This window comes from Anser cygnoides, unplaced genomic scaffold (assembly GCF_040182565.1).
Source record: "Anser cygnoides isolate HZ-2024a breed goose unplaced genomic scaffold, Taihu_goose_T2T_genome scaffold_44_1, whole genome shotgun sequence".
Lineage (NCBI taxonomy): Eukaryota > Metazoa > Chordata > Aves > Anseriformes > Anatidae > Anser > Anser cygnoides.
In genome coordinates this window covers 1,487,245-1,514,533 of record NW_027103068.1, presented here as the reverse complement: position 1 = coordinate 1,514,533, position 27,289 = coordinate 1,487,245, and the positions used below count along the sequence as shown (strand labels likewise).

Sequence of the window (27,289 nt, the reverse complement as noted above, 5' to 3'; positions counted from 1 at the left end):
GGCCAAAGGGGTATTCCATACCATCTGACGTCATGCTAAACAATATATAGGGGTGGCTGGCCGGGGTGGGGGGGCCGGCTGCTCGGGAATAGGCTGGGCATCGGTCAGCGGGTGGTGAGCAATTGCATTGTGCATCACTTGTTTCTTACACATTATTATTATTAATACTATTATCATTATCACTATTATTATTATTATTGTTATTATTATATTCCTGTCTTAATAAACTGCCTTTATCTCAGCTCACCGGCTTCTCTTTCCCGTTTCTCTCCCCCATCCCTGAGAGGGAGGGGGAGGGTGAGCGAACGGCTGTGTGGTGTTTAGCTGCCAGCCGGGTTAAACCACAACACAATCCTAACCCTAAACCCGAAATCCTAAACACTAACACTGACCCTGATTCTAACCCTAACTCTAACCCTAACCGTAAACCTAACCCTCTAAACCTAACCCTAACCTTAACCCTAACCCTAAATCCTACCCCCTAACCAAAACCCTAACCCTAACCCAAACACTTTCCCTATTCCTAACCCAAACCCTAACCCTAAACCTAACCCTAATCCTAACCTTAACCCTAACCCTAACCCTAACCCTAACCTTAACCCTAACCCTAAATCCTACCCCTAACCAAAACCCTAACCCTAACCCAAACACTTTCCCTATTCCTAACCCAAACCCTAACCCTAAACCTAACCCTAATCCTAACCTTAACCCTAACCCTAACCCTAAAACTAACCCTAACCCTAACACTAAACCTAACCCTAGCCCTAACATTAACCCATACCCTAAATCCTACCCCTAATCAAAACCCTAACCAAAACCCTAACCCTAAACCTAACCCTAAAACCTAAACCTAAGCCTAAGCCTAACCCGAACACTAAATCCTGCCCCTAACCCAAACCCTAACCTAAACCCTAAACCTAACCCAAACCCTATCCCTATACCTAATCGAAACCCTGACCCTAAACCTATCCCTATCCCTAACCCAAATCCTAAACCCTAAACCCTAATCCTAACCACAACCCGTCCGCCTGTCCGCTCTGGGGTTCAACTCTGGGGTAACCCTAACCCTAGCCCTGACCCTGACTCTAACCGTAACATTAACCCTAAGCCTAAATCCTACCCCTAATCAAAACCTTAACTAAAACCCTAAACCTAACCATAACACTAAACCTCTAACCATAACCCTCACCCTAACCCTACCACTAACCCTAACCCTAAACCCTAATCAAAACCCTAACCCAAAACCTAACCTTCTAACCCTAACCCTAACCCTAATCAAAACCCTAACCCAAAACCTAACCTTCTAACCCTAACCCTAACCCTAACCTTCTAACCTTAAAACTAACCCTAAACCCTAACCCTAACCCTAAACCTAGGACTAACCCTAGGCCAAGGCCTAACCGTAGGTCTAACCCGAGGCCTAGCCCTAACCCTAGGCCTAACCCTAGGCCTAACAATTCTAACCCTAAACCCTAAGCCTAAACCCTAACCCTAACCATAAACCCTAACCCTAACCGTAACCCTAGGACTAACCCTAGGCCTAGGCCTAACCGTAGGTCTAACCCAAGGACTAGGCCTTACCCTAGGCCTAACCCTAGGCCTAACAATCCTAACCCTAAACCCTAAATCCTAAGCCTAAACCCTAACTCTAATGCTAACCCTAACCCCTGACTCCTAAACCCTAATTCCTTACCCTAAACCTAACCATAAACCCTAACCCTAACCGTAACCCTAGGACTAATCCTAGGCCTAGGCCTAACCGTAGGTCTAACCCGAGGCCTAGGCCTAACCCTAGGCATAACCCTAGGCCTAACAATCCTAAACCTAAACCCTAGGCCTAAACCCTAACCCCTGACTCCTAAACCCCAACCCTAACCCTAACCCTAACCCTAATTTCAGGCTTCGCCTCCCTCAACTTTGGATGGGGTCCTCCCAATTTTGGGATCCACTACCCTCCTATTTAGGCCTTCTGCCCTAATATAAGGCCTAATCCCTAACCCCTATGAACCTTGACCCCTAACACAAATCCTAACCGTAACACTAATCCGTAACACTAACCCTAACCCTAAAACCTAACCCTAACCCTGACCCTAACCCTAACCCTAACCCGAGACCTAACCCTAGGCCTAATCCTAGCCCTAGGCCTAACCCTAGACCTAACCCTAGGCCTAAAAATACTAATGCTAAACACAAAACCCTAATGCTAACGCTAACCCTAACCCTAACCCTTGCCCTAACGCTAATCCTAACCCTAACGCTAACCGTAACCCTAACCCTAACCCCAATCCTAACCCGAAACCTAACCCTAACCCTAACCCCAATCCTAATCCGAAACCTAACCCTAACCCTAACCCTAATCCTAACCCTAACCCCTAACCCTTAACCCCAACCCCTAACCCTAACCCTAATGGCGGAGGCGCCAGCCTTAACCCTAACCCTTAGCTCCCCTGGGGAACCTTTATGCAACCCCACACGCAAGAGGACTCTGCACCTTCTCTCTTTCCAAACACCCCTAAACATAACCCTAACTGGAACACTGAGCCAAAGCCTAAGTAGGACCCTAGACAACATGCCAGTTTTTCTAACCCTAACCCTAACCTAATGCTAACCCTAACCCTGACACTAACCCTAGCTGTACTGTAGGTCCTCCGCAGTTCTACCAGGGCCCCCCAGTGCTCTCCAGCACCCCCGGAAAGCCTTCCAGTGACCCCCCAGTGTCCTCTAGGGTTCCCTAGATGCCTCCCAGTGCAGCCGTCAGCCCTCCCATAGCCCTCCAGTATACTCCTGTGTCCTCTCAATACATACCATTACTTTCCAATGTGCTGTAGAGAGCAGTATAGCCCCCCCCCCATGAGCATTCACGAAGACACATAATCCACAAAGTGATTATATGAAAGTGCTTTTATTAGGCGCCGGAAGTTAGGGGCATGCCTGCCCAAATCTAACTTCATCCGATTTGTTCACTTAGTTTTCTTTTATCACCTAAAATATTACATATGCATTAAGTTTTACAAAACATCTATGTATATTCATTTCCTAGCTCCGCCTAGCCCCGCTTCGTATGCTAATTAGCTTATCAGTCCTTGTGCGCTTGCATATCCCTCTGTGGTGGTCGTCGGGATGAAGTAAGATGTCTTCATCACAGCTGAACTTTTTACCTTTTCTTCTTACGCATGCTCTCTGAGCCCTAGGTCTCAGACCAAACTATAAGATTGGTTTGACCCAGTTCCCAGGGTCCAAAAGGCCCCTGTTATCTAGATGTCTTGCAAGTTTGGCATTCTTTGAGTCCTCCTCCTTACTCCTCATCATGAATCGGTGCATTCTCTCATGCTATCTTTGCACGTATATTTTGCATCTTCCAAGCGCAGCCCAGGCACAGTACATAGCAAATGTAACACATATTAAGCAATATTCATTGGATAAATGTATATTTCATCGTCTGTTACCAACACCCCTGGGTCTCCCTAGAAGCTCCCAGTGTCTCCCAGTGTAGGACACTCCTCCCGGCGCGCCATTGTCACTGAGCATGGCTACACAGAAGGTCCACACTTCCCGGGCTTCCCCGGTAACCTAACGTGGCCACCCGGAACACGGTGGGTGAGAGCTACATTTCCGGGCGTGCCCTGAGTAACCAACATGGCCGCCTGGAAGCCCAGAGTCCAGGAACTACACCTCCCAGCATTCCCCGGACTCCCAACATGGCCGCCCGGAGGCCCAGTGTTCGAGAACTACACCTCCCGGCATGCTCTGGGCCCCCAACGTGCCCTCCCGGAAGTCCAGTGCCCGAGAACTACACCTCCCGGTATGCTCTGGGCACCTAACATGGCCGCCCGGAAGCCCAGTGCAGGAGAACTACATTTCCCAGCATTCCCTGTATTCTCAACATGGCCGCCAGGTAAAAATGGGTTCTCCGGAACTACAACTCCCGGCATGCTCTGGGAACCCAACATGGCCTCCCGGAAACCCAGTGCCAACGAACTACATTTCCCAGAGTCTCCCGCAATATTGAGCCTCGCTACTTGCCGTAGGACGCCATTATTTGCCCCCTACCCCTTTCACCCCCCTTTGCCCCCCCCCCCCCGTTTTGTTTTTTTTTTTTTTTCTGGTTTTCCCCCCAGTTTCAGGGTTTCCCCCACAATTTTGGGGTCCCCCACCATCCTTTTTTGGCTTTCCTCCCTAATATTAAGGTTCTTCCTCCCAACCTTGGGGTTCCCCCCCAGTTTTGGGGGTTCTTCCCAGTTTTGGGGATTTCCCCCCAATTTTGGGGTTTTCCCCCACAATTTTGGGGTCCTCCACCATCCTTTTTTGACCTTTCCCCTAATATTAAGGTTCTTTCTCCCAATTTTGGGGATCCCCCCAGTTCTGGGGGGCCCCCCGAATTTTGGGGTCCCCCACCCTCCTATTTTGGCCTTTCCCCCTAATATTAGGGTTCTTCCCCGCAATTTTGGGGTTCTCCCCACAGATTTGGGGTTCCTTCCCCTAATTTGGGGCTTTCCCCCCAATTTCGGGGGTCCCCCCCTAATTTTGGGGTGTCCCACCCTCCTATTTTGGCCTCCCCCCCAAATATTAGGCTTCTTCCTCCTAATTATGGGTCCACCCCTAATTTTGGGCCTCCCCCCCCCCCAATTTTGGGGTTCCCTCCTCCCCCGGATGTGGGACTCTTTCGGGGCTTCCCACGAAGGGGCGGTTTCGAGACGCCCCCCCCATGTGGGGGAGCAGTTTCAAGGCCCCCCCGCCACCTGTGAGGGCGTGGCCACATCATAGCCCCGCCCAGTGCTGGGTGGGGGCAGTGTTGGGGCCCCCCCCTGGTTGCAGGGGGGGGTGGTTTTGAGCCCCCCCCCCCCCCCCAATTTCCCCTTTCCCCACGTGGAGGGCGGGGCCTGGGCGGGGTGGGGCGGGGCCTGAGCGTGCTGGCAGCCAATGGGGGCTCGCCGGGGGCGGGGCCGGGGGAGGGGCCTCTGGGGGCAGGTGGGGAGGGGGCGCCCCAGGTACGGGGGGGGGCAGAGTGGCCATGGGGGGTCCCATGCTCGGGCACCTCCTGCTGCTGGCGGCCGGGGCCGGAGCCGTGCTGCGGTGAGTGGGGGGGGGGGAGCACTTGGGGGGGGGGGGGGAGAGGCATCTGTGGGGAGGTCACACCGGGGGGGAGACTTGGGGAGGGGGACACCGGGGGGGGGGGGCATCTGGGGGGGACACTTTGGGGGGGGTACACCTTGTGGGGGGGATGACACTTTGGGGGGGCATTGGGGGGGGGGGTGCACCTGGGGAGGGGGACACGGGGCGGGGAGAGACACTTTGGGAGGGGGACATCTGGGGGGGGGGGCACCTGGAGAGAAGGGGGACACCTTGGGGGGGAGACAGTGGGGGGGGGCACAACTGGAGGGGGGGGGACACCTTGGGGGGGAATCCCTGGAGGGGGGATTCCCTAAGGGAGGGGGGGGAATCCCTGGTTGGGGGGGAATCCATGGGAGGGGATCCCTGGGGTGGGGGGAATCCCTGGGGGCGGGACATCCCGGTGCTTGGGGACACCGGGGGGGGGACGACACTTGGAGAGGGGGTGACACGGGGGGGGCACACCCCAGTCCTTGTGACACCTCCTGCCCTTTTTTTTTGGGGGGGGGGATAATGGGGCTACCGTAGGATCCCCCCCGCGGGGTATGCTGGGGTCACGTGACACCAGCTTGGGGGGGGGGGGGGGGACACGACACCGGGGTCCCCAAGGTGATTTGGGGTCTTGGGGGGGGAAAAATATTATGGGGGTGGCGGCACCCTGGAGGGAGAGGGGCCCTCCCAGCCGGACGCGGGGGCGGGAGCCACCGGCCCGGTCCGACCCGCTCGGGCCTGACCCCGCCCGCGGGTGTAACCCCACGCGTGACCTCTGACCCCGGAGCCCCTAACCCCATTAATCCCCCCCCAGACCCTCTGGAGACCCCCCGGGACCCCCCCCCAGGACCTCTCGTTAACTCCTTCTCCCCACCCACCCCCCCCCAAGGCCAGGAGCACCCTATGGCCTCTCCTCTTCCCCTTTGGCCTTGTTAGCCTCGTTAGCCTCATTAGGCTAATTAGTGGCTGGGCAGCCCCATGGGTGGCCCCGGGCTCCCACCCCACTGCCCCCCCCAATTAACTGGTTAACCTCATTAACCCCTCATCACACTTGTTAAGGTCATTAACCTCATTAACACCCCCCTCATTAACTCCCCCCTAATTAACTCAGCACCCTCCTAATTAACGCCCCCCCCCCCCCCCCCCAGCATCCCCTGGAAAGGGGCCCTTGGGTGCGCCCCCGGCTGCCCCCTGAGGTGTGGGGGGGGGCCCCGGGTACGGAGTGGGGTGGGGGGGCCCCCAGCAGCCCCCCAGCGCCTGCATAACTACATGGACGTGAGTGGGGCGGGGGGGGGAGGTTATGAGGTCATGGGGGGGTTGTGGGGTCATGGGGGGGGTCATGGGGGGGGGTTGTGGGGTCATGGGGGGGGCTGGGGGGGTCATGGGGGGTTGTGGGGTCATGGGGGGGGTTATGGGGGGGTTGTGGGGTCATGGGGGGGGCCGGGGGGGTCATGGGGGGGTTGTGGGGTCATGGGTGGGGGTTATGGGGGGGTTGTGGGGTCATGGGGAGGGCTGGGGGGGTCATGGGGGGGTTGTGGGGTCATGGATGGGGGTTATGGGGGGGTTGTGGGGTCATGGGGGGCTGGGGGGTCATGCGGGGGGTTGTGGGGTCATGGGGGGCTGGGGGCTGGGGGGTCATGGGGGGTTGTGGGGTCATGGGTGGGGGTTATGGGGGAGTTGTGGGGTCATGCGGGGGGCCGGGGGGGTCATGGGGGGGTTGTGGGGTCATGGGTGGGGGTTATGGGGGGGGTTGTGGGGTCATGGGGAGGGCTGGGGGGTCATGGGGGGGTTGTGGGGTCATGGATGGGGGTTATGGGGGAGTTGTGGGGTCATGGGGAGGGCTGGGGGGGTCATGGGGGGTTGTGGGGTCATGGGTGGGGGTTATGGGGGGGTTGTAGGGTCATGGGGAGGGCTGGGGGGGTCATGGGGGGTTGTGGGGTCATGGGTGGGGTTATGGGGGTTTATAGGGATCATGGGGGGTTACGGGGGAGGATTATGGGGGAAGATTATGGGGGCCCAAGGAGATTATAGGGTCATGGGGGGGGGTGTTATGGGGAGGTTATGGGGTTATGGATGGGGGTTGGGGGCTATGGGGTCACGGAGGGGGGTTTATGGGGGCACGATGGGGGTTATAGGGTCATGTTGGTGTTAAGGGGGAACGGAGGGGTTATTAGGGGCATGGAGGAGTTTATGGGGACATGGGGGAGTTATTGGGACGGGGGGGCATGGGGGATTATGGGCGGATTGTGGGGACACGCTGGGGGGAAGGGGACATGGGGGGGTTATGGGGTCATGGGGGGGGGGGGTGGGGTGTGGCCCCGGGGGGTGACGGTAGGCGAGCCGCCCCCCAGGCGCAGTACTATGGCACCATCTCCCTGGGGACCCCCCCCCAGCCGTTCCGCGTCATCTTCGACACCGGCTCGGCCGACCTCTGGGTGCCCTCGGCCCGCTGCTGCCTGCTGCACCTGGCCTGCTGTAGGGGGGCGGGGCCTGGGGGAGGGGGCGGGGCCTGGGGGGAGGGGCGGGGCCTGGGGGGGCGGGGTCTGGGGGGAGGGGGCGGGGCCTGGGGGAGGGGGCGGGGCCTGGGGGAGGGGGCCGGGGCCTGGGGGAGGGGGGCGGGGCCTGGGGGGAGGGGGGCGGGGCCGGGGGGGGCCTGGGGGAGGGGCCTGGGGGGGAGGGGGAGGGGCCTGGGGGGAGGGGGGCGGGGCCTGGGGGAGGGGGCGGGGGTCTGGGGGGAGGGGGGAGGGGCCTGGAAGGGGGAAGGTGGGGTCATGGAGGGTCTCGGTGCTGAGCTGCTGCACCTGGCCTGGGGAGGGGGCGTGGTCTAGGGGAGTGGGCGTGGCTTAGACGGGCGGGGCTTGAGATCGGGGGCGGGGCCTGGAGCAGGGGTGGGCGGAGCCAAGGCAGGAGGGGGCGGGGGCCAGGATGGGTCCCAGTGCAGAGCTGCCTCCTGCTGGGGGCGTGTCCTTCTGCAGGGGGCGTGTCCTTCTGCAGGGGCGTGGCTTACCGAAGTGGGCGTGTCCATCTGGGGGGAAGGGGCCTCGCTGCCACCCTTTGCCTGCTGTAGGGCTGCGGGGCCATGGGGGGGGGGGCATGGAGGGGGCGGGGCCTATCGGAGGGAGCAGGGTCTGACCCTCGTGCCCCCCCCCCCCCCCCCCAAGGGCTGCACCCCCACTACTACTCGGCGCTGTCCCGCACCCACCGCCCCAACGGCTCCGAGTTCTCCATCCACTACGGCAGCGGCAGCCTGCGGGGCTTCCTGAGCCAGGACACGCTGCAGGTGTGGGCTGGGACCCCCCCCACAAAAATTAAAAAATATATATATATATATTAAAAAAGACGGGGGGGGGAGGTTAATTTGGGGGTGGGAGTCCCCCCCCGAGGCATCGAACGTGCCGCTGCAGCCGTTCGCCAAGACTCCACCCCCCAAAAAAAAAAAAAAAAAGAAAAAAAAATATTAAACAAAAAATGGGGGGCTGATTTTGGGATTTGTGTCCCCCCCCCCCAGGTGTCCAACGTGACGGTGCCGGCACAGACGTTCGCCGAGGCGGTGGCGCTGCCGGGGCTGACCTTCGCTGCCGCGCGCTTCGACGGCGTCCTGGGCCTGGCCTTCCCCGGCGCCGCCGCCGGCCCCGCCGTGCCCGTCTTCGACAACATGATGCGCCGCGGGCTCTTCCGTGACAACGTCTTCGCCTTCCGCCTCCGCAGGCACGGTGCCGGGCCCCAGATGGGCCCACATGTGCCCCGATATGGCCCCGATACGGCCCCGATACAGTCCCACTATGGCCCTAACACGGGCCCGATATGGGCTCGATACGGTCCCGATAGGACCCCAAATGTGCCCCAATACGGTCCCGATACGGTCCCCAGTGTGCCTCGATATGGCCCTGACACGGCCCCAGTATGGTCCCATAAATCCCCTGTTATGTATGGCCCCAGTATGGTCCCAGTATGGTCCCATAGATCCCCTGTTATGTATGGCCCCAGTATGGTCCCAGTACGGTCCCATAAATCCCCTGACACGGCCCCAGTATGGTCCCATAAATCCCCTGTTATGTATGGCCCCAGTATGGCCCCAGTATGGTCCCATAAATCCCCTGTTATGTATGGCCCCAGTATGGTCCCAGTATGGTCCCATAGATCCCCTGTTATGTATGGCCCCAGTATGGTCCCAGTACGGTCCCATAAATCCCCTGTTATGGTCCCAGTATGGTCCCATAGATCCCCTGTTATGTATGGCCCCAGTATGGTCCCAGTACGGTCCCATAAATCCCCTGTTATGGCCCCAGTATGGTCCCATAAATCCCCTGTTATGTATGGTCCCAGTATGGTCCCATAAATCCCCTGTTATGGCCCCAGTATGGTACCATATATCCCCCGATATGGCCCTGATGTGGTCCCGGTATGACCCCAGATGCGCCCCAATATGGTCCCGATACAGCCCCAACACGACCCTGACACTCCCCAAACGCACCCCAACCCCCCCCCCTTGAAGCCCCCACCCGCCCCCACCCCCCCATTCTGACCCCATCCCCCCGCAGCGGGACGTCGGGGGCGACGGGGGGAGCTGCTGCTGGGGGCATCAACGAGACGCAGTTCCAGGGCCCCCTGCACTACGTCCCCGTCACGCGCCCGGCCTACTGGCAGCTGCACATGGAGCGGTGAGACCCCCCCGCGACCCCCGGGACCCCCGCGACCCCTGGGACCCCCCCACGACCCCCAAACCGCACAGCCCCCCCCAACACCCCCCACCCCTTTTATCCAACCCCAGACCCCCCAAAACCCCTCTAATTCCCCTAAATCCTTGACCCCCCCCCAATCCTTGACACCCCCCCCCCCAAATCCTTGACCCCCCCCCCAAGTCTTTGACCCCCCACAAATCTTTGACCCCCCCGGGACCCCCCCCAAACTCTACACCCCCCCCCCAATGTCTCCCAACTGCCCCCCCAGCCCCCTAACAGCCCCCCAAAACCCCCCAACTGCCCCCCAGACCCCTGAAGAGCCCCCCACCCCCCTCAAAAAACACAACTGCCCCCTCCCAGACCCCTAACAGTGCCCCCAGCTGCCCCCAGCTGCCCCCCAACCCCCTAACAGCCCCCCCAACCACCCCCTGGCACCCCCCACATCCCCCCGACCCCACCCCAAATACCCCTTGCACCCCCCCAATGCCTCCCCCGCAGGGTGTCGGTGGGGGCCCTACAGCCCCCCAACACCCCCCAACTGCCCCCCCAACCCCTAACAGCCCCCCAAATCCCCCCCCAACCACCCCCTGGCACCCCCAACGCCCGTTCCCCCCCAAATACCCCCTGCCCCCCCCCCCCCCCAACGCCTCCCCCACCCCCCGCAGGGTGTCGGTGGGGGCCCCGGGGGCTTTGGGGTGCCGGGACCCCCCCCTGTGCCGGGGGGCTGCGAGGCCATCATGGACACGGGGACGTCGCTGGTCACCGGCCCCAGCGCGGACGTGGCCGCCCTGCACCGCGCCCTGGGGGCACCCGCGCCCTGGGGGGCAGGTAGGGGGCCGGGGGGGGCTGGGGGTTAGGGAGGGGGGGGGGATTGGGAGGGGTCCTGGGGGCGATCTGGGCGGGTATCAGGGGGGTATGGGGAGACTTGGGGGGGTTGGGGGAGTTCTGGGGGGCTTGGGGGGGGGGTTGGGAAGGGTCCTGGGGGTTGGGGGGATGTGGGGGTCCTGGGGGTCCTGGGGGGTTTGGGGGGATGGGGTTATGGGGGGATTGGGGGTGGGCTGAGGGGGTGCTGGGGGGGCTGAGGGTGTTCTGGGGGTTTTGAAGGGGTTGGGGGGTCCCTGGGGTTCGGGGGGGGCACGTCCCTCCAGCTGGGCGCTGTCCCCCCCGTGCCCCCCAGTACCTGTTGGACTGTGACAAGGTGCCCTCCCTGCCCAACGTCACCTTCGTCCTGGGGGGCGCGAGTTCACCCTCGGCCCCCAGCACTACGTGCTGCAGGTGGGTGCCCCCCATGTGGCCCCTCCGTGACCCCCCCCATGTCTCCCCACATCCCCAACCCCCCCATGTGTCCCCTAATCCCCCAATCCCCCCATGCCCCCCCCACGGCCCACACCCCCCCCACGTCCCCCCCATGTCCCCCCCATGCCCCCCACGTCCCCAACCCCCCCACATCCCCCATGTCTCCCATGCCCCCCCATGCCCCCCCATGTCCCTCCTGTGTCCCGACCCCCCCCCCCACGCTCCCCCCATGTCCCCCACATCCCCCAACGCCCCCCATGTCCTTTCCATGTCCCCCCCACGCCCCCACGTCCCCTCCCAACCCCCCCACCCCCCATGTCCCTTCTACGCCCCCCCACGACCCCCCGTGCCCCCCCATGTCCCCACCCCCCAATGCCCCCTATGACCCCCCCCACCCCCCACACCCCCCCGTGCCCCCCCCGACCCCCCCTGTGCCCCCCAGGTGTCGCAGTGGGGCGCCCCCACCTGCGTGAGCGGCTTCATGGCGCTGGACGTGCCCCCCCCCCCGCCGGCCCCCTCTGGATCCTGGGCGACGTCTTCCTGGCCCGGCACTACGCCGTCTTCGACCGCGACCACCAGCGCGTGGGGCTGGCGCCCAGCACCTGACCCGGCGCTCCCAGTACGGCCCAGAGCTCCCAGTACGGCCCAGTGCTCCCAGTACGGCTCCCAGTGCCGCCAATAAAGGCTCTGCTCCGGGGGCTCCCTGGCAGTGTGTGTGTGTGTGTGTCCCCCAGTGCCTTCCCAGTAGCCCCCAGTGCCTTCCCAGTAGCCCCCGGTGCCTTCCCAGTAGCTCCCAGTAACACCCAGTAGCCCCTAGTGATCCCGGTTCCTTTCTAGTAAGCCTCCCAGTAGCCCTTAGTGATTCCAGTTCCTTTGTACTAAGTCTCCCAGTGCTCCCAGTGCCTTTCCAGTAGCTCCTAGTAGCCCCCAGTAAGCCCCAGTGCTCCCAGTGCCTTCCCAGTAGGTCTCCCAGTGACTCCCAGTAGCCCCCAGTGCTCCCAGTCCCTTCCTAGTAAGTCTCCCAGTAGCCCCCAGTGCTCCCAGTTCCTTCCCAGTGCGTCTCCCAGTACGTCCCAGTGCTCCCAGTTCCCCCCGCACCCCCCACCCCTCCCGCTTCCCCTTCCCCTCCCCTTCCTCCGCGTGGGCGGAGCCTGAGCGCGCCTGGGGGCGGGGCCTCAACGCGGGGGCGGGGCCGTGTGGGCGGGGCCCCGGCGGCTGCGGGGAGCCGGGGCGGGAGGGGGCGTGGCCGGAGGCGTGGCGGCGGCCGAGGGGGCGTGGCCGGGGGCGTGGCCGGGGGCGTGGCCGCGGCCGAGGGGGCGTGGCCGGGGGCGTGGCGGCGGCCGAGGGGGGCGTGGCCGGGGGCGTGGCCGGGAGCGTGGCGGCGGCCGAGGGGGCGTGGCCGGGGGCGTGGCCAGAGGCGCGCCGGCGCGAAGCAGGCGGCGCCGGCGCGGCCGCGGGGATGCGGCAGCCGCCGCTCCGGTGGCGGCGGCGGCGGCCGGGAGCGGAGTCGGCTCCGAAGCCGGCGCCGGGAGCGAAACCGGGGCCGGGCCGTCGGGCGGCGGCCCCGCCATGGGGTGGCAGGCGGAACGAGCCAAGGTGGTGATCAACGTGGGCGGCGTGCGGCACGAGACGTACCGCAGCACCCTGCAGACCCTGCCCGGCACCCGCCTGGCCGGGCTGGCGGAGCCCGGCGCCGCCGCCCGGTTCGATTACGATGCGGCGGCGGGGAGTTCTTCTTCGACCGGCACCCGGCCGTCTTCGCCTACGTGCTCAACTACTACCGCACCGGGAAGCTGCACTGCCCCGCCGACGTGTGCGGGCCCCTCTTCGAGGAGGAGCTGGCCTTCTGGGGCATCGACGAGACCGACGTGGAGGCGTGCTGCTGGATGAACTACCGGCAGCACCGCGACGCCGAGGAGGCCCTCGACAGCTTCGAGAGCCCGGAGCCCGGCGGCGGGGAGGGAGGAGGAGGAGGAGGAGGAGGTGGGAGGAAGCGGCGGAGGGGAGGCGGCGGGGGGAGCGGAGCTGAAGCGGCTGTGCCTGGACGAGGGGCGCCCGGGGGGCTGGTGGCGGCGGTGGCGGCCCCGCGTCTGGGCACTCTTCGAGGATCCCTACTCGTCCCGCATGGCCAGGGTAGGATGGGGAGGGGGCGAGGGGGGGCTATGGGGGCGAGAAGGGGATGGGAAGGGGGATGAGGGGGGACCGGGGGGGGCTGGGGGAGCGAGGAGGGAATGGGGAGGGGGCTGGGGGGGCGAGGAGGGGGCTAGGGGGGCAAGGAGGGGATGGGGAGGGGGATGAGGGGGAACGGGGAGGGGGCTGGGGGGGCGAGGAGGGGGATGGCGGGAATGGGGAGGGGGCTAGGGGGATTGGGGAGGGGGATAGTGGGAGCTAGGGAGGCTGAGGAGGGGGCTAGGAGGAGTGAGAAGGGGGATGGCAGGGGCGGGAGGGGAAGGGTGGGCTGAGGAGGGGGCTGGGGGGGTGAGGAGGGGGCTAGGGGGAGTGGGGAGGGGGATAGAGGGCTTTGGAGGAATGGGGGGGGGCATCTGAGAGGGCTCCGAAGGGATTGGGGGTGGATAGAGGGGGCTTGGAGGGGGGTGGGGGGGTCCTGGGGGGACCTAGGGGGGCTGGAGGGGCTCTGAAGGACTTAAAGGGGGTCCTGGGGAGGTTGGGGGAGGATCCTGAGGGGGTCTGAAGGGACTTAGAGGGGGCTGGGGGGTGTCCTGAGGGGACCTAGAGGGGGCTGGGGGGCTTTGAAGGACCAGGGGGGGGGTCCTAAGGGGACCTGGGGGGGACTCTGAAGGAATTGGGGGACCGAGGGAGGGTCCTGAGGGGAGCTAGGGGGCTCTGGAGGGGCTCTGAAGGAATTAGGGGGTCCTGGGGGGGGCTGGAGGGGTTCCGAAGGACTTGGGGGGGCAGAGGGGGTCCTTGGGGGGTCTGTGAAGGATGAAGGAATTGGGGAGCCTGGTTGGGGGGGGGTGGCATCTGAGGGGGTTCTGAAGGAATTGGGGGGGCTGAGGGGTCTCTGAAGGAACTGGGGGGGTCGTGAGGGGGTCCCGGGGGGCTGTGAGGGGTTGGGGACACGGTGGGGGGGAGCGCAGGGACACTGCAGCGCTGCAGGGGGGCACCGGGGACACTGCGGGACATGGAGGGGGGACAGAGGGTGACAGGGGGACACGGAGTTGGGGGCTGGGCTGTGGAATCGGCGGGGGGCTGGAAATAGCGGCCCCCCCCCCGGGGGCTTGGCAGCACCGGCGGGAGCTGGCCCCGATCCTGCCGCAGCAGAGCGGGGCCGGGGGGGAGCGGGACTGCACTGCGGTGCCCCCTCCCCCCTCCTGGCCCACTCCCCCCCCCACCCGTGGTCCCCCCCCCGCGTGCCCTACATCCTTCCCATCCCGTCCCCCCCCTCGCCGCAGGCCCCCCCGCCTGCCCTACATCCCCCCCTGGGTTCCTGCACCTGCCCTACATCCTCCCCGTGCCCTCCCATCCCTCTGTGCCCCCCCCGTCCCAAAAATACCGTCCCCTGTGTCCCCCTCCTTGTCCTGCCCTACATCCCTCCCCCTTGTCCTTATTCCCCCCCCCCCCCAATATTTAGGCCAGGGCCCAGATGCTTTGGTTGCCCCCCCCCCCCATTTATTGCCCCCCTGCATTTTGTGGCCTTCATCCTCCCTCCTCTTCCTCACCACCTCCTGCGCTCCCCCTCGTCTGTGGGGGGAGCCTGGATTTGTTGTCCCCCCGCCCCCATCGATTTTTTTGGGCCCCCTCTCTCCTAGGGCCGTGGCCTTCATCTTCCTCCTCCTCCTCCTCATCACCACCTTCCCCTGTGGTCCCCCCGTTGGTTTATTGGGGCCGGGGGGGGTTATTGGGGTCGGGGGGAGGCGTTTTATTGGGGTCGGGGGTCTCGGGACCTCCTCTCACCCCCGCCCTTCCTCCCCACAGTGCTTGGCCTTCGCCTCGCTCCTCTTCATCCTCATCCTTGTCACCTCCTGCTCTGCTCCCCCTACCTCTCTGTGGGCCCCCATTGGTTTTTGGGGTCCTCCCATCGTTTATTGGGGCCCCCATCCATTTTTTGAGGGTCTCCCTGTTGGTTTTTGAGGCCCCCATCATTTTTTGGGCCCCCCCCCCAGCAATTTTTTTGTGCCCTCCGTTGTTTTTTCAGGCTTCCTTCATCTTCTTCTGCCTCCTCCTCATCTTCACCACCTTCCTCCATGGTCTTCCCCGTGGCTTGTTGGGGCCAGGGGGTGGTTTATTGGGGTTGTAGGGGCATTTATTGGGGTTAGAGGTCTCAGGACCCCCTCTCACCCCCCACCCTTCCTCCCCACAGTACGTGGCCTTCGCCTCGCTCCTCTTCATCCTCATCTCCATTGCCTCCTGCTGTGCTTCTCCTGCCTTTCTGTGCCCCCCCCATCTATTTCTTGGGGCCCCCATCAAATTTTCAGGGTCTCCCGATCATTTTTTAAGGCCTCATTGTTTTTTGGGGCCCCACATCAGTTTCTTGGGGGGTCTTCCATTGTTTTTTCAGGTTTCCTCCCTCATAGGGCTGCAGCCTCCATCTTTTTCTGCCTCCTCATCCTCATCACCACCTTCCTCCATGGTCCCCCCAATTGGTTTTTGGCCCCCCCATCAATTTTTTTGTGCCCTCCATTGATTTTCAGGCTTTCTCCCTCACCAGGCTACAGCCTCTGTCTTCCTCTGCCTCCTCTTCATCGCCACCACCTTCCTCTGTGGTCCTCCCCGTGGTTTCCTCCACGGTTTATTGGGGTCGGGGGGTGGTTTTTTGGGGTCAGGGGGCATTTTATTGGGGTCGAGGGTCTCGGGACCCCTGTCACTCCCCCCACCCTTCCTCCCCCGCAGTACGTGGCCTTTGCCTCGCTCTTCTTCATCCTCATCTCCATCACCACCTTCTGCCTGGAGACCCACGAGGCCTTCAACCGGGTCATCAACAAGACGGAGACAGTGGCGGTGGGCAACGGGACGGGGACGCAGGTGGCAGTGGAGGTGGAGACCGAGCCCTTCCTCACCTACGTGGAGGGCACCTGCGTGGTCTGGTTCACCTTCGAGTTCCTCATGCGTGTCAGCTTCTGCCCGGACAAGCGGGATTTCGTCAAGAGCAGCCTCAACATCATCGACTTCGTGGCCATCTTGCCCTTCTACCTGGAGGTCGGGCTGCGGGGCCTCTCCTCCAAGGCGGCCAAGGACGTGCTGGGCTTCCTGCGCGTCGTCCGCTTCGTCCGCATCCTGCGCATCTTCAAGCTGACGCGGCACTTTGTGGGGCTGCGGGTGCTGGGCCACACGCTGCGGGCCAGCACCAACGAGTTCCTGCTCCTCGTCATCTTCCTCGCGCTGGGCGTCCTCATCTTCGCCACCATGATCTACTACGCCGAGCGCATCGGCGCCGACCCCGACGACGTGACGGGGAGCCGGCACACCTACTTCAAGAACATCCCCATCGGCTTCTGGTGGGCGGTGGTGACGATGACGACGCTGGGCTACGGGGACATGTACCCCATGACGTGGTCGGGGATGCTGGTGGGGGCCCTGTGCGCCCTGGCGGGGGTCCTCACCATCGCCATGCCCGTCCCCGTCATTGTCAACAACTTCGGCATGTACTACTCTTTGGCCATGGCCAAGCAGAAGCTGCCCAAGAAGAAGAACAAGCATATCCCGCGGCCCCCCAGCCCGGTTCGCCCGGTTACGGCCCCCTGCGGCCCCCACCGCCGCTGCGGCCCCCCAGCCCGCAGCCCAAAACCCGCCCGGCAGCCCCCGGCCCCCCCGGAGACCCCCGGCCCGCGATGCCTGCCCCTTGGCACAGGAGGAGGTGGTGGAGATCAACCGGGCGGGTGAGTGGGGGCCGGATTTTTTTTTTTGGGGGGGGGGGGGGGGCGGGGGGAGTGGTGAAATTTGGGTCTTTGGGTGCTGAAATTTTGGGGGGTTGGGGGATGAAATTTAGGAGTTTGGGGGTTACATTTTGGGTTCTTTGGGGGGCTGAAATTTTGGGGGGTTGGGGGGTTAAATTTTGGGGGGTTGAGGGCTGAAATTTAGGGTCTTAGGGGTTAAATTTTGAGGGTTTGGGGGTTGAATGTTTGGGTCTTTGGGGGCTGAAATATAGGGGTTTGGAGGGTTAAATTTTAGGGGTTTAGGGGGCTGAAATTTGGGGGATTTGGGGGCTGAAATTTGGGGGGTTGGGGGTTGAAATTTTGGGTCTTCGGGGGCTGAAATTTAGGGGTCAGGGGATTAAATTTGGGGGGCTTGTGGTCTGAAGTTTTGGGGGTTTGGGGGCTGAAATTGTGGCTGAAATTGAGGGGGGTTGGGGGTTGAAATTGGGGCTGAAGTTTAGGGCTTGGGAGCTGAAATTGAGGGGGTTTGAGGCCTGAAATTGGAGATGAAATTTGGGGGCTGAAATTTGTGAGGGCTGGGGATAGAAATTTAGGGGGGTGGGGGCTGAAATCTGGGGCTGAAATGGGAGGAGTTTGGGGGCTGAAATTGGGGATGAAATTTTGGGGGGGTGGGGGCTGAAATTGGGGGTTAGGGGGCTGAAACTGAGGGGGCTTGTGGGCTGAAAGGCTAAAATTTAGGGTTTGGGGGTTGCAATTTTTGTGGGGGTTGTGGGCTGAAATTGGGGGGCTCTTGTCCGTCCCCCCCAATGGCATTATGTTCCCCCCCCCCCCCAGAGGCTCGCCCCAACGGGGAGGCGGGCCGCGCAGCGCTGGCGCAGGAGGACTGCCCCCCCATCGAGCAGCCCCTGTCCCCCGAGGAGCGGGGGGCCTGCGGGGGGGGGCCGCGAGCGCTGCGGCCGGGACCGCGCCTGCTTCCTGCTGGGCCCCGACTACGCGCCCCCCCCGAGGGGCCCCTCCGCAAAGGTGGGTGCTGGGCAGGACCCCCTCTCACCCACAGATCCCCCCCACCATAGGGTGCCCTAATACCCCCTGTGCCCCCCCCAACCCCGTGTCCTTCCTTTTGGGACACTCCCAGCCCCCTTAATCCCCCCCCCAGAACACCCCAATGCCTCCCATTTCCCCTTGACCCCCCCCCCCCGAATTTGCCCTCCCGGTTGCACCCCCCCAGCATGTGTTGTGCCCCCCCCCCAAAATGCCTGGGTCCCTCCCAGCCCCTGTACTGGGTGCTGGCCTCGTCCCCAAACTGGGAGAACTGGGAACCCATATTTTTTTTGGGGGGGGGGGCGTCTCAGGGAGGTGGGGGGACACATGGCTTGCACAGACCCCCCGCGCGGGGGGCTCTGGGTGCTCCTTGCACACGCGCGTGCAAGCAGCGGGGCTGCCTGGGGCGCCGCCGTCCCCGTGCAAGGGTCCCCAAGTGGGGGTCTCTAGGAAGGGTGTTTTTTTGAGGGGGGGGTCCGGCCCCCCCGGGGGTGACATCGTGTCCCCTTTTGTCCCCAGCGCTCGTCACCGCCTGAGACCTCAGACGGCGCCGCAGGTCAGCGCGGGGGGTCGGGGGGGGGTTGGGGAGATGAAGCCCCCCATAGCCTGACCGTGCCCTCCCCTCAGTGTCGTGCCCCCCCCGCGGTGTTTGGCCAGCTTTGTGCATGTGCATTTGTCTGTCCCCGCATGGCATTGTCTGTCCCCCCCCCCCCCTTTTTTTACCCCCCTCACCCCCTGGGGGGGTCCCCAACTCCTGGGGGGTCCTGGTGTTCTGGGGGTTCCAGAACTCCAGGGTTGGGGGCGTAGAGACCGGGGTTTGGGGGGGTTTCTGGTGTGTTTGGGGGGGTCCCAGGGGGTTTTGGGGTCCCAGGAGGGGGTTTGGGTGCACCCCCGACACTGACACCCCCCCCATCTTTGTCTCCCCCCAAGGCTACGAGAAGTCACGGAGCCTCAACAGCATCACAGGGGTGCGGGTGGCACCGGCGGCCCCCCCTTTCGGCTCCCCAGGGCCCCCCGGCGACCCCGCTCCCCCATCCCCTCCATCCTTTAAGGGGGCACCTGCACCCCCCCTTTTCCAGCCCCCCAGTGCCAGGGGGTTTGGGCAGAAAATTGGGTGAAACGGTAAAAACAAACAAAATCAGTGGCAAAGTGGCACACCCCAAAACAGGGGGTGATGTCCTCAAAATGGCACTATGGGAACGCCCCCCCCCCCCCAAAGGAAAACAGGGGTGTTGGGGGGGGGGGGTCCCCACATTGACTGTGAACCGGGGGGACGGGGACCCCCGGCGACATCACCTGGACTTGGCTGCACCGCACTTTCTTGGAGCGTCCCCCCCGATTTGGGGCTGATTGTCCCCGGCCCCAGCGGGGGCTGGGGGTGTCCCCGTCCCCCCCCGTGATCACTCAGGACTTGGGGAGCGGCCCCCCTCCCCGGCCCCATACCCTGGCCGTGTTTTGTCACCCCCTGCCCCGTGCCCCTTGTCCCCGTCTCCTTTTTTTTTTTGTTTTGGTCCCCCTACGTGGTGTCCGCCTCACCCCGTCTGTGTCCCCCAAATCCCCACAAACCCCAAATCCCCCCCACCTCCGTCCTCCCTCCTCCACATCCCCTGTCCCCGCTGTGTCCCCTGCCCCCCCTTTGTCTTCTTTTTGTCCCCCCTCCCCCAAACCCTCCTCCCCCTCTTGTGTGTCCCCCCCAGTGCCCCTCCTCCCCCTTTTTGTGCCCCCCCGGGCTCCTTCCCCCTACAAGCAATAATTGGAGCCGCTGGGCACCCCGATGGCGGAGGACGACGGTGGAGGTAGGGCCACCGCCGGGGTGTCTCCTCTGTCCCCCCCCAAATGGTGGCACTGGCCCCCGCCGGGGGGACTTGGGGGGCTGGGGGGGCTGGCTCCACTGCGAAGTCAGGCTTCGTTTCTATGGCAACAGGACCAGGCCTCGTCCAACTGCAAGGCCAGGCTGCGTTTCCATGGTGACAGGGCTAGGCCTGGCCCCATTTTTTTGTGTTTCCATGGAAATGGGAGCAGGGCAGTGGCTGAGACTTTGTTTCCATGGCAATCAGAGCAGGCCTGAGCCTGGGTTGCTAGGCCAGGCTGCGTTTCCATGGCAACAGGACCAGGCTGGAGCCCCTACTGCGAAGCCAGGCTTCGTTTCCATGGCAACAGGACCAGGCCAGAAACATCTCCCCTCCCCCACACCTGGCCTTGGCCTCCCCCGGGGATGGGGGTCAGGACCGCCCCCTCCTCGCTGCTGCCCCCCTCAGGGGCCTCCTGGGGCAGTTGGGGGGGGTGCCATTTCCTGAGCCAGCATGTCTGCATGTCTGTACCGCTGATATTTATGGTTATATGCAAAAAAAACTCAAAAAACAAACCCACCCCCCAAAAAAAACCCTAATTAACAGAATTCTGCCTTCCCTCCCCTTGCCCTGCCCCCCCCCCAAGTGCTTGCTGCGGGGGGGGCCTGCTGGCCCCGTGGCCTCTATGCAAAGCAGCCTGCGGGCTGGGGGTCCACCCCCGTGCCCCCCCCCCCCCCCCCCAAAAGCGTGTCGGGAGCCTTATGCAATGACCCCTATGCAAATGATATGCAAATGAGGACTAATTGCTCCCTGGCCGCTCCTCTCTTCCCTCCCCCCCAAAGTGGCTGCATGTTTTGGGGGGGGGTGTCCCTTTGCCTCATGCTTGGGGGGCGGGGAGTCTCCAGCCCCCCCCCCCCCATCCCCTGGGCTGTGCTGTAATGAGCTCCCCCTAATTACTAATTACACCTCATTACTGATTCATGACCCTCCCCCCTCTCCTGGGATTGGTGCAATCCCCCCCCGTCATTATCTCTGGGGTTGTTTTGGGGGCGGGGGGGGGTGCTGCCCCCCGTTTTGGGGGGGGTCTCTGACTCAGGAAGGGGGGGCGGGGCAGTGCCAAAAGGGGGCCCCCCGGGGGGGGGGACGGGTTCGGGGGGAGGGGGGCTCAGAGCTATTTTTTCATGCGGGTCTTTAACGAATGAATTTAATGAGATGCAACAATAAAAACGACCAAAAAGGAAGACAGTGGGGGTGTTTAATTGGGGGCGGGGCCAGCTTCCCAGTAACCTTCCAGTGCGCCCGAGTAACCTCCCAGTAGCCCCATTATCCCCCCCAGTAACTTCCCTCTATGCCCCATTACCCTCCCAGTAACCTCCAAGTAGCCCCATTGCTCCCCCAATAACCTCTCATGTACCACAGTAGCCTCCCAGTGTGCCCCAGTAACCTCCCAGTAGGCCCATTACCCCCCAGTACCCTCCCACTAGCCCTATAACTCCCAGCACCCCCTTTACCCCCCAGTAATCTCCCAGTAACCCCCCAGTAACCCCATTACCGCCCCCAGTAACCCCCTCAGCACCCCCACTACCCCCCAGTAACCCCCCAGCACCCCCATTTTCCCCCCCATTGCCCCCCCATTACCCCCCAGTAACCCCATTATCCCCCCCAGTAGCCCCATTACCCCCCCAGTACCCCCCCCCCCCCCATTCCTCCCAGCACACACTCTCGCAGCCAGCCAGGTCCCAGCTCTTTATTGGGGGGGGGGGTCCCCGTGCCGTCCCCCCCCTCACTCCCCCCTCCAGCTCCCCCAGCTCCAGCAGCGCCGTGCGGATCAGCCCGGCGAAGCGGTGGGCGTCCTGTGGGGTGGGGGGGGGAGTGTCACGGGGGGTTGGGGGACACCAGGAGGGTCTGGGGGGGGGTGGTCTCGGGGTGTGGGGGGCAGGACCCCCCCTCGCTGCTCACCGTGCGGGGGCTGGAGGCCTTGCAGGACACGTGGAAGACGACGGCGCCGTCCGCCCCCACCGCGAAGGAGACGCCGTAGCCATCGGCATGGGGCTGGGGGGGGGGGGGGTGTGCACAAAGGGGGTTGGGGGGTGGGGGGCACCCACAAAAACACCACCACACCCCAAATCCCCCCCCCCCCCCCGGCATCCCCAAACAGCCAGGGGCACCTCGATGCCCTGTAATGAGGCAGGGGACCCCTGGGACCAAAATCCCATAACGACCCAGAACCCCCCCACCAAAAAAAAAAAAACAAAACCAGCCAGGTGACCCCCCCCCCAGACCCACCCAGGGTACCCCCACGTTCCCCAAACCCATCCAAGGGCCCCCCCCAAACTCCCCCCCACCCCTCCAGAGACCCCCACCCAACCCCCCCATAACCATCCAAGGGCCCCCCAGCTCCCGCCCCCACTCATCCAAGGGACCCCCTCCCCCAAGCCCACCCCAAATCCATCCAAGGCCCCCCCCCCCAAAAAAAACTCCCCCCACCCCTCCAGGGACACCCCCCCAACCCCCTCATAGCCATCCAGGGTCCCCCCAGAGCCCCCCACCCTCATCAGTGACCCCCCCCCCCCGGCCCCATGCCCTTACCGGGCCGAAGCCCCCCCCGCGGGGAGCAGCTCGGGGGCAGCAGGGGGGCTGAGCCCGCGGGGCCCGGCTGGAGGCCATGGCCCAGGGCAGCCCCAGCGCCTGCGGTATGCAAATGAGGCCCCGCCCCCACCGTCGCAGCGACCAATCAGCAACGTGCCCAGCACCGGGCCAGGCCCCGCCCACAACGAAAAGGCCCCTGTCCCCCTCACCAAGGCCCCGCCCCTTGTCCCGCAGGCCCCGCCCCCTCCTCAGGCCCCGCCCCCTCCCCAAAGCCCCGCCCCTTGTCCCACAGGCCCCGCCCCCTCCCATGCCCCGCCCCCTCGCCAAAGCCCCGCCCCCTTGACCCACAGGCCCCGCCCCCTCCAGGCCCCGCCCCCTCCCCAGGCCCCGCCTCCTCCCCAAAGCCCCGACCCACAGGCCCCGCCCCTCCCAGGCCATGCCCCCTCCCCCAAGCCCCGCCCCCGACCCACAGGCCCCGCCCCCTCCCCAGGCCCCGCCTCATCGCCAAAGCCCCACCCCCTGACCCACAAGCCCCGCCCCTCCCCGGCCCCGCCCCCTCCCCAGGCCCCGCCTCCTCCCCAAAGCCCCGCCCCCGACCCCACAGGCCCCGCCCCCTCCCCGGCCCCGCCCCCCCCTCCCCAAGCCCCGCCCCTTGTCCCGCAGGCCCCGCCCCCTCTCCAGGCCCCGCCCCTCCCCAAAGCCCCGCCCCCTGACCCCCAGGCCCCGCCCCCCCAGGCCCCGCCCCCCAGGCCCCGCCCACCTGCGCCAGGAAGGGGGGCTCAGCCCCAGCTCGCGGGCGGCGGCCGCCAGCCCCTGCAGGTGCCGCTCCAGCCCCGCCCCCGCCATGGCCGCCCCCCGCAGCGCCCGCAGCCGCCCCTCGGCCGCACGCAGCAGCGCCCGGCGCCGTGCCCGCTGCGGGGGGGCGTCAGCACGCGGCCCTCCCCCCTCCCACCCCCGGGACCCCAAAACGGGACCCCTCCTGGGGACACCCCCCAGGGGCACCCCCAAACCATGGGACCCCCCCCAAGGCCCTCCCCCCAAACCCTGGGGACCCCCCCCCCAAACCCTTGGACCCGCCCAGGACCCCCCAAACCCTCGGGACCTTCCCAAACCCTGGGACCCTTCCCTCCCCCCGGAACCCCTCCCCAAACCCTGGGGCCCCCCCCCTGGGGACCCCCCCTCCCCAGGACCCCTTCCACTGACCTTTGAACACCACCACCACCCCCCCCCCGACCCCCCATGGGCCCCCCCCCCCCCAAACCCTGGGACCCCCCCGAGAACCCTCCCCACGGCCCCCACCAGTTTGGGGACCACCCCCCTCCAATTTGTGTACTCCCCCCCAGTTCCCGGGGACCGCCCCCCCCCCAATTTGGGGACCCCCCCCCCCAATTCGGGGACCCCCCCCCAATTTGTGTACTCCCCCCCAATTCGGGGACCCCCCCCCCAATTTGGGGACCCCCCCCCCAATTCGGGGACCCGCTCCCCAATTCGGTGACCCCCCCCCCCCAGTTCGGGGACCACCCCCCCCCAATACTCACCCCGACTTTGGGGTCCCCCATGGCGGCCGCCAGCGCCAGGCTCTCGGGGGTGCAGCCCCGGACCCCTCCGTGCGCCCCTCCAGGAAGAGCCGGGTGGGCACGGCCTCGTACGTCAGGCACGGCCCCCGCTCCTGGGGCAGGGTCGGGGTCAGGGGTCAGGGGTCAGGGGTCACGGCCAAAGGGGGGGGGGCAAGCGATTTGGGGGTCCCCCCCCCGCCATGGTCCCTGGCAGGAATTTGGAGCCTCCAAGGATGGGTTTTGGGGGTCCCGGGGGGAGGGGTTGGGGGTCCCGGAGATGCCTGAGGACCCTCCCAGGGATGATTTTAGGGTCCCTGGGACAATGGCGGGGGGGCATGGGTGATTTGGGGGCTCCGGGAGGGGATTTGGGGTCCCCCCCCAAGTGACCCCTGGCAAGACTTTGGAGCCTATGAGGCAGGGTTTGGGGTCCCAGGGGGAGTTTGGGGGATCCGGGGGGGGTTGGCAGGGGTATTTTGGGGTCCCATGGGGTTTTGGGCTCCCTGGGGGGATTTTGGGTTCCCAGGATGGAATTCGGGGTTCCCAGGGTCGCTTTTGGGGATCCCAGTGCAGATTTTGGGGTCTCAGGATGGGTTTTTAGGTTCCCAGGGCACATTTTGGGGTCCCTGGGGGGATTTTGGGGGGGGTCCCGCAGGGTTTTGGGGTCCCTGGATGGAATTTGGGGTTCCCAGGGCAGATTTCAGGGTCCCCGGGGGTTTTGGGGGTCTCACCCGGAGCAGGGCCAGCTGCAGGGCCAGCTGCACCAGGGTGTCGGGGCTGCCCCGGGGGTCCCGGGGGCCACGAAGACGTGGAGCTCCAGGTCGTCCGCCAGCGCCCGCGCCGCCCGCAGGGCTGCCCCCAGCGCCCCCGGCACTGCGCCCCCAAACGGTACGGCACCCCGAAACCGACACCCCAAAACAGCCCAAAATCCCCACAGCAGCCCAAAACAGCACAAAATCCCCGAAAACCGACACCCCCAAAATGGCCCCAAACCCCCGAAATGGCCCCAAACCCCAATAACAGCACAAAACCCCCAAAAACCGACACCCCCAAAATGGCCCCAAACCCCCCGAAATGGCCCCAAACCCCAATAACAGCACAAAACCCCCAAAACCGACATCCCCAAAACAGCCCAAAACCCCCAAAAATGGCCCCAAACCCCAATAACAGCCCCAAATCCCAAAAACAGACATCCCAAAAACAGCCCGAAATCCCCAAAACAGCCCAAAAACCCAAAAACGGACACCCCAAAAATGGCCCAAAACCAATCCCCCTCCCCAGTTGCCCCAGTCCCTTCCCAATTCCCCCCAGTTCCCTCCCAGTTGCCCCAGCCCCCCCCAATTGCCCCCCCAGCAGCCCCAATTCCCTCCCAGTCCCCCTCTCCAGTCCCCCCCAGTTCCCCTCCCAGTCCCTCCCTGTTCCCCCCAGTTCCCTCCCAGTCCCTCCCTGTTCCCCCCAGTTCCCTCCCGGTCCCTCCCAGTTCCCTCCCAGTTGCCCCAGTCCCCCCCAATTGCCCCCTCAGCAGCCCCAATTCCCTCCCCAGTCCCCCTCTCCAGTCCCCCCCCAGTTCCCCTCCCAGTCCCTCCCAGTCCCCCCCAGTTGCCCCAGTTCCCCCCAGCCCCCCCAATTGCCCCCCCAGCAGCCCCAATTCCCTCCCAGTCCCCCTCTCCAGTCCCCCCCAGTTCCCTCCCAGTCCCTCCCAGCCCCCCTCCCACCCCCCCCCCAGTCCCCCCAGTCCCCTCCCAGTCCCCCCAGTACCTCCTCAGGGATCTCCCAGTGCAGCCGCTGGGGGGGGCAGGCCGGGCGCGACCCCCCCCCCTGCAGTCCCCGCTCTTCTCGTAGCCCAGTTCCAGCACGTCCATGGCCAGCGTGAACTGGGGGGGGGCACCCCATAAATTGTGTGTGGGGGGGGGGTGTCCAATATATTAGGGGGGCCGGGGGGGCAGGGGGGGCCAGTACCTCCCAGAGGTGCCCCACCACGGGGGGTCCCCCCACGACTGCTCCACGCTCAGCCCCACGCGCCCGCTGCCGAACACCACCAGGGTGAAGGATTTGTCGAACCAGCTGGGGGGGGGGCGAGAAATTGGGGGGTGGGGGCTTTAAGGTGGGGGGGGGGGGGCTGGGGGGGGTTGGGGGGTCCCCGAGGGGTGTTTGGGGTCCCTGGGAGATCCCTGGGGGGACTTGGGGGGTGTTTGGGGGTCCTTGGGGGGGTTATTGGGGGGACTGGGGGGTCCCGGGGGGGGTATTGGGGGTCTTGGGGGCCCTGGGGGGGGGCCCTGCGGGGCGTTTGGGGGGGGGGCTTGGGGGTCCCTGGGGGTCCTGTGGGGGGGGGTGGTCTTGGGGGCCCCTGGGGGGGTTATTGGGGGGACTTGGGGGTCCCTGGGGGTCCCGGGGGGTATTGGGGGTCTGGGGGGGGGGGTATTGGGGGTCCCTGGGGGGGTTGGGGAGTCTCTGGGGGGCAATTGGGGTGTCGGGGGGGGGAAGGTGTCTCGGGAAGGGATTGGGGTCTCTGGGGGGATTATGGGGGGTTCTTGGGGTCTTCAGAGGGTTCTTGGGGCCTTGAGGGGGGTTATGGGGGTTGGGGGTCCCATGTTGGGGGGGGAGGGAGGGTTGGGGGTCCCGGGGGGTTTGGGGGGGGGGGGGGTCTCTGACCGGTCGTGGCAGCGGCCGTGCAGCAGCGCCTTGGCCTCGGCCTCCAGCTCCTGGGGGCTGGGGGGTCCCGGTCCCGGGGGGGGTTCCGGGGGGTCCCGGGCCCCCTTTTCGGGGGGGTCGAGGGCGACAACGAAGGCGGCCCCCTCCAGCGCCCGCAGGGAGGCGGCGCCGGCGCCCCCCTGCCAGGATGGCCCCCCGCGCCCGTGCCCAGGAGGTCCTGGGGGGCCGGGGGGGGGTCAGCAACCCTAGCCCCCCCCCCCCGGCCCCCCGCCCCCCCCGGCGCTCTTGTCCCCTATGCCCCCCCCCCGTGTGGCCCCAAATCCCCGTGCCCTCCCCCCCCCAGTATCCCCATTTCCCCCCCCATAACCCTCAATGCCCCCCCAACTCCATGTCCCCCAAAATCCCGATGTCCCCCCCATGCCCCCCCCCCAATGTCCCCAGACCCCCCCCAGGCCCCCCCACATCGCCCCCATGTCCCAATGCCCCCCCACAGCCCCGTGACCCCCCCCCAATGTCCCCAGACACCCCCCCCCTTGTGCCTATCCCCCCCCTGCAACCCCCCCCCAAATCCCCACATCCCCACGCCCCCCCCAAGCCCCCCCCATAACCCCCCCATGTCCCCATTCCCCCCCCCATGTCCCCGTGACCCCCCCAAAGCCCCCTGTCCCCATGACCCCCCCCCGCCAATGCCCCCCCCCACCTCTCCCCGGCCGTCAGGACCCCCAGCGCCTCCTCGGGGGTGGGGGTCGGGG

General features: G+C 65.0%; 2 protein-coding genes and 1 long non-coding RNA gene across 3 annotated transcripts; 2 read left to right on the top strand and 1 right to left on the bottom strand.

Annotated features, from left to right (window-relative positions):
* The first annotated feature begins 6,257 nt into the window (after positions 1 to 6,257).
* LOC136789400 (cathepsin D-like) lies at positions 6,258 to 11,776 on the top strand. Its single transcript, XM_066989459.1, is given in 10 exon segments — positions 6,258 to 6,375; positions 7,452 to 7,575; positions 8,262 to 8,380; positions 8,609 to 8,808; positions 9,642 to 9,761; positions 10,448 to 10,684; positions 10,887 to 11,017; positions 11,020 to 11,057; positions 11,521 to 11,574; positions 11,577 to 11,776. Coding segments are annotated over 10 exon segments (1,137 nt in total). The 5' UTR covers positions 6,258 to 6,369; the 3' UTR covers positions 11,685 to 11,776.
* Positions 11,777 to 12,500: 724 nt separating this feature from the next.
* LOC136789412 (potassium voltage-gated channel subfamily C member 1-like) lies at positions 12,501 to 19,137 on the top strand. The gene is given in 7 exon segments (XM_066989469.1): positions 12,501 to 12,786; positions 12,789 to 13,061; positions 13,099 to 13,211; positions 15,930 to 16,741; positions 16,836 to 16,915; positions 18,884 to 18,964; positions 18,967 to 19,137. Coding segments are annotated over 7 exon segments (1,536 nt in total). The 5' UTR covers positions 12,501 to 12,647; the 3' UTR covers positions 19,005 to 19,137.
* A 6,476-nt stretch (positions 19,138 to 25,613) lies between these two features.
* Positions 25,614 to 27,289, bottom strand: LOC136789402 (uncharacterized). The gene is made up of 4 exons (XR_010828175.1): positions 27,238 to 27,289; positions 26,538 to 26,754; positions 25,845 to 25,949; positions 25,614 to 25,759 (listed from the first exon to the last, which is right to left on the bottom strand). It is a non-coding gene; the product is annotated as an uncharacterized lncRNA (long non-coding RNA).